Source organism: Leptodactylus fuscus, chromosome 3 (assembly GCF_031893055.1).
Source record: "Leptodactylus fuscus isolate aLepFus1 chromosome 3, aLepFus1.hap2, whole genome shotgun sequence".
NCBI lineage: Eukaryota > Metazoa > Chordata > Amphibia > Anura > Leptodactylidae > Leptodactylus > Leptodactylus fuscus.
Window position 1 is genome coordinate 121,382,747 of NC_134267.1, and position 16,571 is coordinate 121,399,317.

The following is a 16,571-nucleotide window of genomic DNA, read 5'->3' on the forward strand; positions in this document are numbered from 1 at the left end:
GCAGCGATAGCTCTTCAGCGGGGGCACAGAACAAGAAAGCTGATAGTGTGCATCCGAGCGCCATTTTAGCGTAGCTCGCTATAGAACAGCATACTGAGCAGTATGCTGAGTTCTATAGGTAGCTACAAGAAAATGGGCTATTCAGGCATATGCTTAGCTCAAAATCCATTTTCTGAGTGATAGAGCCCCTTTAACGCCTCTAGCGATAAAACCCTCCAAACAACCTGCAAAGAATGAGAGGTTCTAGAGTCCTCAATCCCCATACTCCCTTGAATAGCTTTGAGAAACTTGTCAATGTCTTCTACTGGAAAACAAGACTGTGCTCCCTCTACATGAGATATGGAGGAAGAGGAGTCATTGGATAATTCTCCACTTTTGCCCTGAAAGGACTCAACCTCTGAAGGAGTCATGACTCCAGGTAGAGGAACTGAAATTCTTTTTCTGGCTACTTTTACCCTTAAAGGAATTAGTGACTTTCTCCTGTATCATAGATCTGATACCCTATAAGAATGACGGGGACTCCTCAGCAACAGTTCTAAATTTAATAATTGTCCTTTTCAGAGCAGTGCAGCTAGGTAGGGAAAGAAGCTTGATACTGCGAGGGGCAGGTAGCCTAAAAATAATAAGTGCCCTTTTCATGGCAGTTACAGTAAATCGTGTGTATATCCTTACAGTCTTCTAGTGCAGTAAAATTAACTGCATGTATCCATATGGTCTTTTAGTGCAGTAACACTGTGTTTTTATGTACACAAACTGTCTTCTAACGCAGTGAAAAGAACTACATGTGTACCCATACTGTCTCCAAGCACAGACTTTGACTCACACGGTGGTTGAGTATCTGTTGGTCCTCCCCAATTTCTGTGTTGGTAAATTGGACACGTGGCCAGAGCTTGTCCTCTATGCATTGGAGGTGCTGGCTTGCCCTACAGCAAGTGTCCTATCAGAACGAGTGTTAGCACTGCAGGGGATGTCATCACCAAGAGGATCTGCCTATCCAAAGCCAACATGTACATACTTACGTTCATTAAGATGAACCAGGCATGGGTCCCGCAAGACTTGGCTGTGCCAGCACCTAAGTCAGTGGTTAAAATGTCCTCTTCCAAACTTATTTGTTTTTCATTTTTCAATTAAGTTATTTAAATTTTAAGTACTTTCCCTACCCCATTTTCTGCAGGGCACTTGCCCTCTTTTTACCCCCATTTTTTAACCCTCTATCCCTTATTATACCCATTTTACAGCTATTTTTGGATCACCAATTTCAGGTCCCCATTGATTTCAATGGAGTTCGGATCAAGTTTGTGTCACCGAACTGAACTTTTGGGCAAAGTTTGGCCAAAATTATCAAACCCAAACTTCGACAGGTTTGCCAAACACTACTCATGAACATTGGAGTACCCCATATGTAGTCAGAATCTGCTGTATGGGTACATGGTGAGGCTCGAAACAGAAAGAGCATTATTTGGCTTTTAGAGGCAAGATATTGCTGGAATAAATAGAAACCCCCATCATGGAATTTCCCATGGAGTATTGTCATTTTGATCCCAAGAATGCACAGCTAATAATGGAAAGTGAAAATTGCAATTTTTCCAGAGACACACCATTTCAGTGCCTGATAGGATGTTCCCATTTTGTGTCAACAGAGACACACTCCAAAGACTATTAAATGTGTATCCTATGCACAACAGCTTTTGGAGTGTTTGTTTCATGTACAAAGTGGGCATAAAATATTGTGCACTGAAATAAAATATTCCTAGAAAATTGTAATTCTCTCATTTCAACAAAAGAAAAAAATGTATACATTAAAATATAACTTTTAATATTGACATATTAAAATGATCAAATAATAAAATATTACACTGCTTCCCAATGATAGTGTTAGGCAGTAGGTAGGTATAGACAAATTATTTATAGAACCGGGGATAGGGCTTAATGTTTGGCAACCCAACCGTGATGGAAACTGCAGTGGCTCAATTCACTTCACATTCTCCCATCCCATCAAAACACATAAGCTACTACAGACAGACTTTATGTGCATTCAGTTTTCATGAATTAATGTGGAAGTGCTGGATTTTTCATTTTGGGTTATATTTCCTAGGAGACAGTTGAATTCAGAAAAGGAACAGAATACTTTTATATTCGGCATGTTGTGCTACACACTGTCTTTACTACATATGTAGAATTTGTGCTCTTCTTTTATAGCAATATTTCTTGCTATTCTGACACCTATCCATGTATTGTCCTGAAAAAACCAAAGGGAGTACTAGTAACTCAATCCCACTTGGATGTTTTTCTTCTTGTGTATCTGTTTCCTTCACTGTCAACTGCTTCATAGACTTCTTTCTTATTTTCTTCTGTTGCATGTAAATAAGCAATGTAGGCAACACAAGCAGTAATCGAGAGAAGACCAAATGCCATAACTGGCTTGTTCTGTAAAACAATAAAATATATATATTACATACATACTTACAGAAATATCCAATAAATTATAACGTCCGTTTACTTAAAGGGGCTTTCCAGGCATGCACACCCTTAGGAAACACCCATGAAGACTGTGAGTGCTGGGTGTAGGACATTTTATTAATTTACTTTCCATTTAAAGGAAAAACTATTTTACTCTATAATGACTAGTAGGTGGGATGTGGCTTTACTATGCCAGACCAGGTTAAGGCTATATAGAGAGGGGTTGGCTGCATGACAAGTCACATGCCCAAAGATAACAGAAGTGTACAGTACTACCTGCAGTACAAATGTTTTCACATAGTGGTCTACAAGTTGCTATAACCACAATATGACAGATGTCAGAAATTAAGCAGTTTTCATTTCTGTTATCTGTCATATTACAGTTACTTGTGGATCAGTGTGACTGCATTCACTTTCATTAGTTCAGATACAGGCAGTGCAACACTCTGCTCTTTGACCAGTCAGTCATGTTGCCAAAGTTGCCATGTAACTATAGCCTAATATGGATGACCAGATAATGAAGAATATTCCTTACAGGTTTGATAAACAACTCGGGGTTAACAGCACGGAACAGGGTGGTTGTTTTCACCCCTCTAAATCCAGGTGTCCGATAGTCCTTCTCTGTAGGGGTATTACTTTTTATACCAGAAGACTCAGTGGATGATGATGATGAGGAGGAAGAGGACGACATATTCACTGATGAAAACAGCAGCAACCTCTGGTTACTTCTGGAAAATAGTTGACTTTCAATCTGTTAACCTACAAAATATTAAAATTAAGAATCAATATGAATAAATTAATTTTAGGTCTCCGAGTTCAAAAACAATGGAGCAGCTATATCATGCCTTTTCTGGCGGTCAAGGTATAAAAAAAGTCACAATTTCATGTACAAAGCAAAAAAGATTTTTTTTTTTTAACCTCTGTGCCACCTTCACCACACTCCTTTTATCATTGTGTACACCAGAAATGTGGTATAAATGATGTGGTATGTTCCCTCCAATGCACTACCTGACAGAGGATGCGCCTCGTCACATGAGCACACCCTCCACCAGCTCCGGGGGGCTATAAAGACTGACATTAGTTATGTCAGTCTTCATAAATTTGCCCCTAGGTGCATAAAACATTTTTAAAAAACTGAAAAAGAAAAACCCTCCCCCCCATTTCAGCAGCTGCTGAAAACTGCAAGGATGTACCAGAACCAGGAAGCCACTATCCGGACCTATATACCCAATGGGCGGTTCCAGAAGTAGTTAGAATATCTAATAAAAACAAGCATGTTAGGTATCCCCACGTGTATTTAAGTCCCCATTATCCAAAAATAGCATCATTTATCCCATACGGGAAACGCCGTTAAAAATAATGAAATAAAAATACTGCAATGCACAAATTAACATCTTTTGGTCACTTTGCTTTCCCCCCCAAAAAAAACAATACAAAATGCTGAAAAAGTCACACATACCAAACACATATGAATAAAAAGTACAGCCGTACGTAAACATCAGACTATGACGACCCCAGGAAAATCATTAACTTTGAAACAGTTAAAACAGTTATGTTTTATTTGTAAAAGCAACCAACAGATATATACACACACACAATATAAATATATATATATATATATATATATATATATATATATATTATTGCTGTAATCGTAAACCCACCAGACAAAGCTGCCAGGTAATTATTAATGCAGAATGCAGAAAAACAAAATGCTAAATATTACGATAGAATTGTGTTATTTCATAAGGACCCAAAAAAAAACATAGATAAAAGCTAATCGAAACACTATATGTATCCTTGAATAGTGGCAAGTGAAAATACAAATCATCATGCAAAGAATAAGCCCCCACGTAGCTATGTCGACAGAAAAAGAAAAAAGTTATTAACATAAGGAAGATGGGAGGGAAAATATTAAAAAAAAAAAAGAAAATTGTCAAGCATGAATGTATGAATTACCCTGTGTCCATAAAGGGTTAAAAACATGTGTTTGGAGACATTTCAGATCTGATAGCTTTGCTTCAGCATATTTCACCTGTAAAAGTAAAGGGGTTATCCAGATTCTGTTTTTGATAGGTCATGAATATTAGATCTGCGGGAATCTGACACCTGCAGCTCAGTTGTAGCAGTGGCAGTAGGTGCAAGTATTGTAGGAAACTGGACAAGCCCTTTAAAGGGATTCTACCACTAAAACACATTTTTTTCTAGTTAACACGTCGGAATAGCCTTTAAAAAGGCTATTCGTCTCCTACCTGTGGAAGTGCTCTCCGCCGCGCCGTTCGTTTAAAATACCGGTTTGTACCGGTATGCTAATGAGTTCTCTCGCAGCGATGGGGGCGTGCCCATCGCAGGAGCAGCGATGGGGGCGTCCCCATTGCAGCTCGAAAACCGACCGCAGCGCCGCCTCTCTGGTCTTCGGTGTCCTCCCCTTGCTTCTTCAGCGTCTGTCGGACGCCTGCGCAGTACGCTCTGTTCGGCGAAGATTGCCGAACGTAATGCGCATGCGCTAAATTGCGGTGCCCACACTATGGCTGGGACAGCAATTTCGCGCATGCGCAGTGCGTTCGGCAATCTTCGCCGAACAGAGCGTACTGCGCAGGCGTCCGACAGATGCTGAAGAAGCAAGGGGAGGACACCGAAGACCAGAGAGGCGGCGCTGCGGTCGGTTTTCGAGCTGCAATGGGGACGCCCCCATCGCTGCGAGAGAACTCATTAGCATACCGGTACAAACCGGTATTTTGAACGAACGGCGCGGCGGAGAGCACTTCCACAGGTAGGAGACGAATAGCCTTTTTAAAGGCTATTCCGACGTGTTAACTAGAAAAAAATGTGTTTTAGTGGTAGAATCCCTTTAAGAAACTGCAATACAGTTTAGGGTGCATTCAGCTGCATTATGTGCAGGTACCTAAGGAGTAGGTGGTGTAAATCTGCATTCTCTCTACATGCATGTATATCCACCATACTGTACCACATTATATAGTCAGACTATGCCAGCTTTCCAAAGAACCTGTGCATTTGCAGCCGGTATAGCTGTCTTATATCATATACTGTAGATATACATATGCACATAAACCATGTCCCGGCAGTGCATACATTCAACCGCACGTATAGACATAACAATTCTTACACTAACAGGTAGTATGGAGGCTTCCAGGAGGTCACACTGTCACGTGTCCTCCACGTGACCTCTCGTCACCAGCGCGATGCCGGAAGTCAGGGAAATAGAACAAAACGTCTATCTTTGACGTCGACAAGTATGCAGCGACACCTAGTGGCTGGAGTGTGAACAACAGCTCATATCTGTATATGGCAATACAAAGTCAATGAAGATTTGATGTCCTTGTGTGCAGTGAAAAGAAAGCATTACCTGTTCAATGGCGGCACCATATTCTTTTTAAGATTATTTCCTATGTCCCAGGCTTGTCAAAGACCTTTTGAGCCTTTGATTTTTTCATGTATGAGATTTTATTTTGTTGTAATTTTATAACACTATCACCTCACTGACATCTGTACAGTCTCCCTCTCTCCTTCTGTCTCTACCCCCTTCCCCCATAGATTGTAAGCCCTCGTGGGCAGGGCCCTCTACCCCACAGCTCGTCCATAGACGAGTATTATCAGGAGGGGGCGTTCCTCCCCACTCACACTGTGCAGTGCGATAGGCGCTGCAGGTCAGAAGGACGTTCCTGACAGAGTGTCAGGAACGCCCTTCTGACTGTAAAGCGCTACGGTACTGGGACCGATAGCGCTTTACCCAGGGCACAGACCGGGAAAGCCGATAGTGCGCTGAATTCAGCGCACTGTCAGCTTTCCAGCAGTATATAAAACTGCATGTGCCCAATCAGATGAAAGGTCCTCTTTAAAGGGGTTGTCCCATCTCATTGATCCTATCTATACTGGTAGCTTATCTAAATTGAAGCCTTTTTCTAAATATGTTGCTTTAGAAATTCTACTTTGTTTGCCTGCTTTATTCCTCCCATTGTTTGCACTGTGTTGCTATAACCACGGACCTATAGACCTACTTGTAGATTGAAAGCTTTTGTGAGTAGGACCCCCATTCCTATTGTGTGAATTGATGATTCATTTATTACTTCCACTAGATTTACACTAGCATTGACTGTCCAGTTATAGTCTATCAGGGGACCAGAAGAACATACAGTTGGAGTACTAAAGTAGTGGTTACATACGGTGCCTCACAGACCACTTTGACTGTCATGGGCTTTGTCGGGTGTTCTTTATATTCAAACTGAAAGCAATGGACAAAAAAGCCACGTGTGCCGGAGACTTAAACACAAATGAAGCCTAATTTGTACAGTTCTGTGGAATATTTTGGTGCTGTATGAATAAAAAGAATACTATTACCCTGAGAGAGAAAACAGAAGTATAAATAGCAAGAAATTTGGTTACAGAAATGATAATGGATGTCTGTACGCTATTTCTTAAACTTACCTCAGTCTGTGACTGATAAGGTATCCCCTCTGGGGCCAAGATGCCATGACTTCTACAAGACTAATTCGTGGAGATCTATGAAGAACAGCGCAGGTCTCCAGAAAAAGACACAACTTCTACTGGGCTCATAACTGCTGTAGATTTCAGATATCATTTACCCTGCCTGCAGCACACCTTCACTATGCGCCTTTTCCCGAAAGTGACCTGAAAAAAAAATTGGTTGCGGCCTCTTGTGAAAGAGGTGAAGATGATTAATAAATTTATCCCGTTATGTGCAAAGATGTAAAGTGTTGTATTCCGTAAGAAATATATTCTTCAACATAAAATCTTGGAGGACCTTACATGAATTAAAAAAGCAGCTACCCACTTATGTTGAGCTAGCTGGCTGTGGTTTCTTGCTCTTGCACCTGTTGTTATAAATATGCTTTAATTTTCTGACAAATACATCATGTGTTAAGGTTTTCAGTAAAGATGGAGAAGATATGTTTTTAGTAAATATACATGTTCGTTATGTACTGCATCCCTTATTTATGGCTAAACATACATTAAAACTAAGGAGGAGCACATTCTTACACCATAAAAGGGTAAACGTAGCATACCGAATGAATCCTTCCATGTGTCAATATTTCTCAGTTATCAAGGGCAAAAAAAAAAAAACACTCCACATTTACCTTAATATATTCATTGACAAAAAAACGCACCAAGAAGGGACAACACAGTTGCTCCGTGGTTAGCACTGCAGCCTTGCAATACTGGAGCCCTGGGTTCAAATCCTGCCAGGAACAACATCTGCAAGGAGTTTGTATGTTCTCCCTGTGTTTGTGTGGATTTCCTCCCATTCTACAGTACAAAGACATACTGATAGGAAAAAAAAAAGTACATTGTGATCCCTATATGGGGCTCACAATCTATATTAAAAAAAAATGCACCAAGAAGGAGCTGTTGGAATGGAACAAACCATTTTTTTGCATGAATGTAATGATGATATAAGTAAGTGATTACAATACTAAAATTAAAGGATACATGTATTGGGGAAAACTGTACAATTTGAAGGAGTCTCTAGTACCGTGTTGGGCTGCCTCTAGCCTGGATACAAGATATGTTACGGCTGGACATGGAAGCATACAGGTTCCTAGCGGTATCCTGCATCACATTTGCCGAACAAATGTTGCATCTGTACTTGTACAGTGGGGCAAAAAAGTATTTAGTCAGTCACCAATAGTGCAAGTTCCACCACTTAAAAAGATGAGAGGCGTCTGCAATTTACATCATAGGTAGACCTCAACTATGAGAGACAAAATGAGAAAACAAATCCAGAAAATCACATTGTCTGATTTTGTAAGAATTTATTTGCAAATTATGGTGGAAAATAAGTATTTGGTCAGCTACAAACAATCAAGATTTCTGGCTCTCACAGACCTGTAACTTCTTCTTTAACCCCTTCCCGCCGATGGCATTTTTTGATTTTCGTTTTTCGTTTTTGACTCTCCTCCTTCTAAACCCCATAACTTTTTTATTTCTCCGCTCCCAGAGCCATATGAGGTCTTAATTTTTGCGGGACAAATTTTTCTTCATGATGCTACCATTAATTATTCTATATAATGTACTGGGAAGCAGGAAAAAAATTCAGAATGGGGTGGATTTGAAGAAAAAATGCATTTCTGCGACTTTCTTACGGGCTTTGGTTTTACGGCGTTCACTGTGCATGCAAAATTACATGTCCCCTATATTCTGTGTTTCGGTACGGTTCCAGGGATACCAAATTTATATGGTTTTATTTACATTTTGACCCCTAAAAAAATTCCAAAACTGTGTTAAAAAATTTTTTTTCTAAAAGTCGCCATATTCCGATGGCCGTAACTTTTTTATACGTAAGTGTACGGGGATGCATAGGGTGTCTTTTTTTGCGGGGCCAGGTGTACTTTTTAGTTCTACCATTTTCGGGAAATGATATTGCTTTGATCACTTTTTATTCAAATTTTTATCAGAATCAAAACAGTGAAAAAACGGCGATTTGGCAATTTCGACTATTTTTCCCGCTACGGCGTTTACCGAACAGGAAAAATATTTTTATAGATTTATAGAGCGGGTGATTTCGGACGCGGGGATACCTAACATGTATATGTTTCACAGTTTTTAACTACTTTTATATGTGTTCTAGGGAAAGGGGGGTGATTTGAACTTTTAATTCTTTTTATATTTTTTTATATTTTTTTTTAACTTTTTTTTAATTTTTTTTTTGCATTTATTAGACCCCCTAGGGGTGTTGAACCCCAGGGGGTCTGATCACTAATGCAATGCATTACAATGCTAATGCATTGCAAAAAAGCATCCTTTCTTTTGCAGGCTGCATAGACCAGCCTGCAAAAGAAAGGATTTGCAGACAAGCCTGGGAGCCTGTACAAGGCTCCCGGCTGTCATGGCAACGGGACGTCAGCCCTGGAGCATGCTCCAGGAGCCGGCGATCCCGACCAAAATGGCGGCACCCATGCGCCGCCGGGAAAATGGCGCCTCCGGCGCCTTTGACCGCGGCGCCGGAGGGGTTAATGCCTCCGATCGGTCCGGGGACCAATCGGAGGCATTAGAGCCAGTTGTCTACTGTTTAAAGCAGTAGACACCCGGCGGCTATGGCAGCCGCCCGGCTCCCGGGCGGTCGCCATAGTTACAGACCCGACATGCGCCGTACTATTACGGCGCATGTCGGGAAGGGGTTAAGAGTCTCTTCTTTCCTCCACTCATTACCTGTAGTAATGGCACCTGTTTAAACTTGTTATCAGTTTAAAAAGACACCTGTGCACACCCTCAAACAGTCAGACTCCAAACTCCACTATGGTGAAGACCAAAGAGCTGTCAAAGGACACCAGAAACAAAATTGTAGCCCTGCACCAGGCTGGGAAGACTGAATCTGCAATAGGCAACCAGCTTGGATTGAAGAAATCTACTGTGGGAGCAATAATTAGAAAATGGAACACATACAAGACCACTGATAATCTCCCTCGATCTGGGGCTCCATGCAAAATCTCACCCCGTAGGGTCAAAATGATCACAAGAACGGTGAGCAAAAATCCCAGAACCACGCGGGGGGACCTAGTGAATGAACTGCAGAGAGCTGGGACAAATGTAACAAAGCCTACCATCAGTAACACACTACGCCGCCAGGGACTCAGATCCTGCAGTGCCAGACGTGTCCCACTGCTTAAGCCAGTACATGTCTGGGCCCGTCTGAAGTTTGCTAGAGAGCATTTGGATGATCCAGAAGAGTATTGGGAGAATGTCCTATGGTCTGATGAAACCAAACTGGAACTGTTTGGTAGAAACACAACTTTTCGTGTTTGTATTGGTGACTGACTAACTACTTTTTTGCCCCACTGTATATCCTGAACACTCAGAGGCTGCCATAACTGGCGTCCCAGCCGGTCCCATAAATGCTTCATTGTCAATAAATCTGGTAACTGGGTAGACCAAAAAAGTGTTGCGTTATGGTAAAGATATTTCTAGAAAACTCTTAATGTGTGGGTAGAGCATTATCCTTCTGAAAATGTCAGTTGGAAGCCCTGTCAAGAAAGGCAACGCATTTTACCACAGGATGTGGGGGAGGGACTAACTGACTGTTGTATATGATGGCTCCCGAGATCATCACACCAGAAGTTGGGGTGATATGTTGTCCACAATAAAGACAGGAATAAAATGCTCACCAAGAGGCCTCCATTCTGTAACCTGACAGTTGTCAGATTCCAGACAGAACCTGGATTCATCATTAAAGGGATTCTATCATTAAAAAAAAATGTTTTTAAACTAGAAGCATGTAGGAATAGCCTTTAGAAAGGTTACTCATCTCTTACCTTTATTTTGCAGGTCCACGCTGCCATTGTAAAATTTTACTTCAATATGCATTACTCCTGTACTCAGAGCACAGCTTCGTCATTGATGCCAGCGCCGCCGATGTTTTGAAGCAATCTGACATTTCTTTCCAGGTGTGTTTTGGTCAATGAATATCCTGAACAGTTTAACTGGATGAAAAAATGAACTTTGTCAATGACAGATGCTAAAATCATGGGATGCATCAAAGAATACATATCATGAGATTATGAGACTGCAGCTTTAACTTTATATGCATAACTGGATTATAAGGAAGGGCAAGGTCCAACACTATACCTTTGTGTTCCTTTGAATACTTCCTTGGTACTTGCAGGAGCAAATCACAGGTGTCTGAAAGTTTTTAATTGTATATCCGACTATATAAAAGTTTTATTGTTTTCTAGATGCCGTGAATTCAGTTTTACTACAAAGAATCTAGTGGTAATAAGCAAATGCCTACCTTCGAGACTTAGTGTCTTACCTTCAACTCCAATAGTACAAATCGTCAGCCATATTAAAATAACTTATTGTTTGCCCAACAGCTTTCAAAAGTATGTATATTACGTTGCATTGTTAGAGGACCCAGTTGAAAAAAGAAAGTTAGTCTAGAAAGTCGATTGCTATATATGAAGTCGGAAGGAAATTTTTTCAGTTTGGCCTGGTACATTCACAGTTTCAGCAATCTGTGAGTGGTGACGCAACCCCATTCACTTGCATTATGCTGCAGAGTAGCACAGAAAAAGTGCAATCTTTGGCTGTGTAGCCAAGATGGCGGTGTATCTCTAGCCTTACAGGTATTTAACAGCTGCTCATTATTCACAAATACCGCATGTGCTTTCTTTTTCTGAGATTCCTTACATTGTTGTTTTCTTCCATTATCTTTGTCTTGGACTTTCTGATTTCGCTTTATGAAAGACATCGGTTCTGTATGGCTCAAGCCTGCATTCTTCCTAAACTGCAGGGTTTTTTTTGTCATTAGACTATCGGAGAAACATCAGTGAGTTCCAGTAACATTAGGTTGATCTGCGTGCTTGTTACGGATGGCTTAGTTGCCATAGTTATCTGTGCACACCTGCCTGATCCTTTCATTGTCATACGTATGTTTAAAGAGCAGCCTTATTTATTTATCATGTTTTCCCTTAGGGCGCACTTTTAATTATTGCGCGTTTCTTTGTTCAGTCGCTGTCCATGATGTCAAGCAGCAATATATTCATAATGCTTTTTACTTTACAATGCTGTAAAACAAACCCTAATGTACAAACTGTTATACTTTACACTCAGCTCACTGGCCTTGAAAGTGATGCAGAAATATAATGTTGGCTTTACCTCTGCTGTTTATTTTTGTTGCATATTAGAAGAAGGAAATACTGGTTGACTTCTTTATAATATCTGGACACTTTCTGATCTGTTAAGTGATTTCTTGCAGCATCTGGCATTACTAGGACATACACTTTCTAAGGCCTGATTCTGCGTTCGGTATTCCATTTGGTGAGTTTACTTGTATGTAAAAGTGTATGTTTTCTAAAAAAAAAAAAATACATATGCAAATAAATGTAAATTAGTTGCTAAAAGGGGAAATAAAACAGAAAGTTATATGCATCAAATCTCCTAAAAATAACAGTTCAGCATGTGCAAAGTTCATTCATATCCTGCAGGCCTTCACCTGCATGCATAGATCTTCATAAAATCACCAGAACTGGAAGGAACAAAAAGTTGGAAACGTTAAAAAAGTATCATCCTATAAAATGTAGGGATCACACACCATGAAAAGCAAGTGCACCCCTAATCCCTATATATTTCTTGAAAGTAGACAATCTGAAGAATTCATGTGTCTCATTGGGTTATCAATAACCACGCCCACCTTCATGTAACTGTGACAAACACAAATAATTTTTTGGGAAAAAAATGCACTAAAATATATATTTGCACCTAAAACTCACATTCAATTGTACAGTCACACACAAAACACATATATAATAATAGATAAAGGTGTACGTAATTTATATATACTCTTTGTTATGATCTGGGGATCTCTGACCATGGACTGGCCCCTGAATGGTAACTTCTCAGGTAAGTGTAAAAGACAAACACTAAAGAAAAACAAAAACTTAGGCGGGGTTCACAATACCATTGAATTCTGTTATGAAGGTGTCCATTAAAAAAAATAAAAATACTTACAATACTGTGTAAGCAGCCATTTTTCTTGTGGCCGAGGGCATGCACAGTCAGCTTTGCCCTAGGCCCGAGGCCTAGAAGTTTGAAGCCAACCCCCGAAAGAAGATGCGTCAAGATCCCGTTCCTGAAGAAGATGGAGGCGGTTCTGGAGAATTCTCTCGCAGCACTGGGGACACCCCCAGTGCTGTTTTTGCGCTGCGGCGCGCCCACAGTGCTGCGTGAGAACTCATTTGCATACCGGCAGAAAACGTGATTTTAATCGAACGACGGGGCGGAGAAGACATCTAAAGGTAGGAGACTAATAGCCTTTCTTAAGGCTATTCCGACGTGTTAGGGAGAAAAAAAAAGGATTTTAATGGTAGAATCCCGTTAAAGCACCAACATAGTGAGTCAGAGCCGGAAAACGCTGCAGAAAAGACCACGGCAGAAACACAGTAGGTCCACAGAGGACTCTGCTAATGCCTCCAAGTTTAACACTCTCTAGTAGTCGTGGGTGGTATTTCAGGAATCTGCCGAATTTACTAATATCTTCTCCTGAGTCCCAATATCGAATTCTTGACCTGGCTCCGTCTAGTGGCCCTCACTGATCCTTTGTTCTTTGTTCCCTCTTTCCCTTTGTTATGCCCCTGTGTTCTTATATGTCTTTGTCTGTCAAATTCTGTCTTCTTTTTCTTATTGCTTTCCCTTGTTAACCAGGTATCTCTGACGGTCTGTGTTCATTCCCTGAATATTCTCATTCTATGCTGTCTGAGCCTGACACATTCTTCAAACTTCAATTTTGTGAACCAGCTACTGTTATTTAGTATTGTGGGGTTGTTTTCAGGGCTGACAGGGCCCTTGATACAGTCCTATGAAAAAGTTTGGGCACCCCTATTAATCTTAATCATTTTTAGTTCTAAATATTTTAGTGTTTGCAACAGCCATTTCAGTTTGATATATCTAATAACTGATGGACACAGTAATATTTCAGGATTGAAATGAGGTTTATTGTACTAACAGAAAATGCGCAATATGCATTAAACCAAAATTTGACCGGTGCAAAAGTATGGGCACCCTTATCATTTTATTGATTTGAATACTCCTAACTACTTTTTACTGACTTACTGAAGCACAAAATTGGTTTTGTAACCTCAGTGACCTTTGAACTTCATAGCCAGGTGTATCCAATCATGAGAAAAGGTATTTAAGGTGGCCAATTGCAAGTTGTTCTACTATTTGAATCTCCTCTGAAGAGTGGCATCATGGGCTACTCAAAACAACTCTCAAATGATCTGAAAACAAAGATTGTTCAACATAGTTGTTCAGCGGAAGGATACAAAAAGCTGTCTCAGAGATTTAACCTGTCAGTTTCCACTGTGAGGAACATAGTAAGGAAATGGAAGACCACAGGGACAGTTCTTGTTAAGCCCAGAAGTGGCAGGCCAAGAAAAATATCAGAAAGGCAGAGAAGAAGAATGGTGAGAACAGTCAAGGACAATCCACAGACCACCTCCAAAGAGCTGCAGCATCATCTTGCTGCAGATGGTGTCACTGTGCATCGGTCAACTATACAGTGCACTTTGCACAAATAGAAGCTGTATGGGAGAGTGATGAGAAAGAAGCTGTTTCTGCACGTACGCCACAAATAGAGTTGCCTGAGGTATGAAAAAGCACATTTGGACAAGGCAGCTTCATTTTGGAAACAAAAATTGAGTTGTTTGGTTATAAAAAAAGGCGTTATGCATGGCGTCCAAAAAGAAACAGCATTCCAAGAAAAACACATGCTACCCACTGTAAAATTTGGTGGAGGTTCCATCATGCTTTGGGGCTGTGTGGCCAATGCCGGCATCGGGAATCTTGTTAAAGTTGAGGGTCGCATGGATTCCACTCAGTATCAGCAGATTCTTGAGAATAATGTTCAAGAATCAGTGACGAAGTTGAAGTTACGCCGGGGATGGATATTTCAGCAAGACAATGATCCAAAACACCGCTCCAAATCCTCAGGCATTCATGCAGAGGAACAATTACAATGTTCTGGAATGGCCATCCCAGTCCCCAGACCTGAATATCATTGAACATCTGTGGGATGATTGGAAGCGGGCTGCCCATGCTCGGCGACCATCTAACTTAACTGAACTTGAATTGTTTGTCCAAAATACCTTTATCCAGGATCCAGGAACTGATTAAAAGCTGCAGGAAGCGACTAGAGGCTGTTATCTTTGCAAAAGGAGGATGTACTAAATATTAATGTCACTTTTCTGTTGAGGTGCCCATACTTTTGCACCGGTCAAATTTTGGTTTAATGCATATTGCGCATTTTCTGTTAGTACAATAAACCTCATTTCAATCCTGAAATATTACTGTGTCCATCAGTTATTAGATATATCAAACTGAAATGGCTGTTGCAAATACCAAAATATTTAGAACTAAAAATGATTAAGATTAATAGGGGTGCCCAAACTTTTTCATAGGACTGTATAGGTCCTTGCCTCCCATTCACTCTTCTCATGCCTGTATAGTCTCAGAGTTCTTCGTGCCTGTGGTTCCTGTTTTATTATGGATTACTTTGCACTATTTCCATTTTATTCTCTGTTATTTCTGTGAAAATCCTTAATAAAATTTGATTTTACATAAAGAAGCATGTTTGGGTTTCCAGATCTGTCATGTGAATCACGCTGTGACACATTGTTGTCATCATTCGGTTGCTATCGGGAGTGACACACCTAGGATTTAATGTTCTGAAGCAATTTTACTGTGCACCACATTGTAGGTGTTGTGTGGGAGGATTCTTCATTCCTTATAGTTCTAGAGAAATCTATGGAGCAGTGTCATGCATTACATTTGCAAAAAAACAAACTGATTATACAGTATATAGTTTTTTCTTTTGTTTTTTACCCAAAAGTGCGTGTATAATCATACATTATCTTGATATATATTATAACTTATCTGGATATATGTAACAAAAACTTTTCAATCCATCTTGGATATTTTGCATGTCATATCTGGGTTCTTGATGCATAAACCTGAATTAGCTGTTAGATACATGCATTTTAGATCACAAATATCTGTTAAAATAGCATATGTAACAGTCTGTCTATCCATCTATCACATTTGTAACTCATCCTACATTGTGTGTGGATTCTCTTCTACGCCTAGTTTTTCAATCATTTTCATCATGAGAACAGTTGATGAAATTACAGTGACCACATTTGGCACATGAGTCTCCTAACCACACACAATGCCATTGTCACGCGGTACTGAACAGTTGTGAAACACACATGCACTTGAAAAGTCTCCTTTGTTGTGTTGGTAGGAAATGGATGTATGTTTCCAGAAACCTGTCTGTCCAGTAAACCGAAGCACAACATGCAAAGCATAACCCTGCCCACGCAAACTATACACTCTCCACTATATGTGAAAAATGTAACGCATGAATGCCATATAACTTACTATAAATATCAGCTTACTGTAAATATGTGTGTGTGCACATTGTGTGGCAACAGTGAAAGAACTGGAAACTTAAAGGGATTTTCCGGGCAAAAAAAGTGTTTTTTAAATGGTATTTTAGTGCTATTAATGGGTTAATAAGTGCTCTAAAATACCTTTAGCACTGGTTTGAGTGATTTCTAAGTTCGTCTGGGAGCTCTTAGCAT

At 40.3% G+C, this 16,571-nt stretch overlaps 1 protein-coding gene across 4 annotated transcripts; it reads right to left on the reverse strand.

The window, feature by feature from the left end:
- Positions 1 to 1,795: 1,795 nt before the first annotated feature.
- SMIM8 (small integral membrane protein 8) lies at positions 1,796 to 10,776 on the reverse strand. 4 transcript variants are annotated; one of them, XM_075268269.1, is made up of 3 exons: positions 10,749 to 10,776; positions 2,996 to 3,211; positions 1,796 to 2,427 (listed from the first exon to the last, which is right to left on the reverse strand). In XM_075268269.1, the coding sequence occupies exons 1-3, from the start codon at positions 10,773 to 10,775 to the stop codon at positions 2,269 to 2,271; spliced, it is 402 nt and encodes a 133-aa protein (XP_075124370.1). In that variant the 5' UTR covers position 10,776; the 3' UTR covers positions 1,796 to 2,268. The 4 variants fall into 4 exon arrangements, with proteins under 4 accessions (XP_075124370.1, XP_075124373.1, XP_075124372.1 ...); XM_075268272.1 differs by lacking the exon at positions 10,749 to 10,776 and adding an exon at positions 5,588 to 5,654; XM_075268271.1 differs by lacking the exon at positions 10,749 to 10,776 and adding an exon at positions 5,594 to 5,652 and having other exon boundaries at positions 2,996 to 3,219.
- Between the last annotated feature and the right edge of the window lie 5,795 nt (positions 10,777 to 16,571).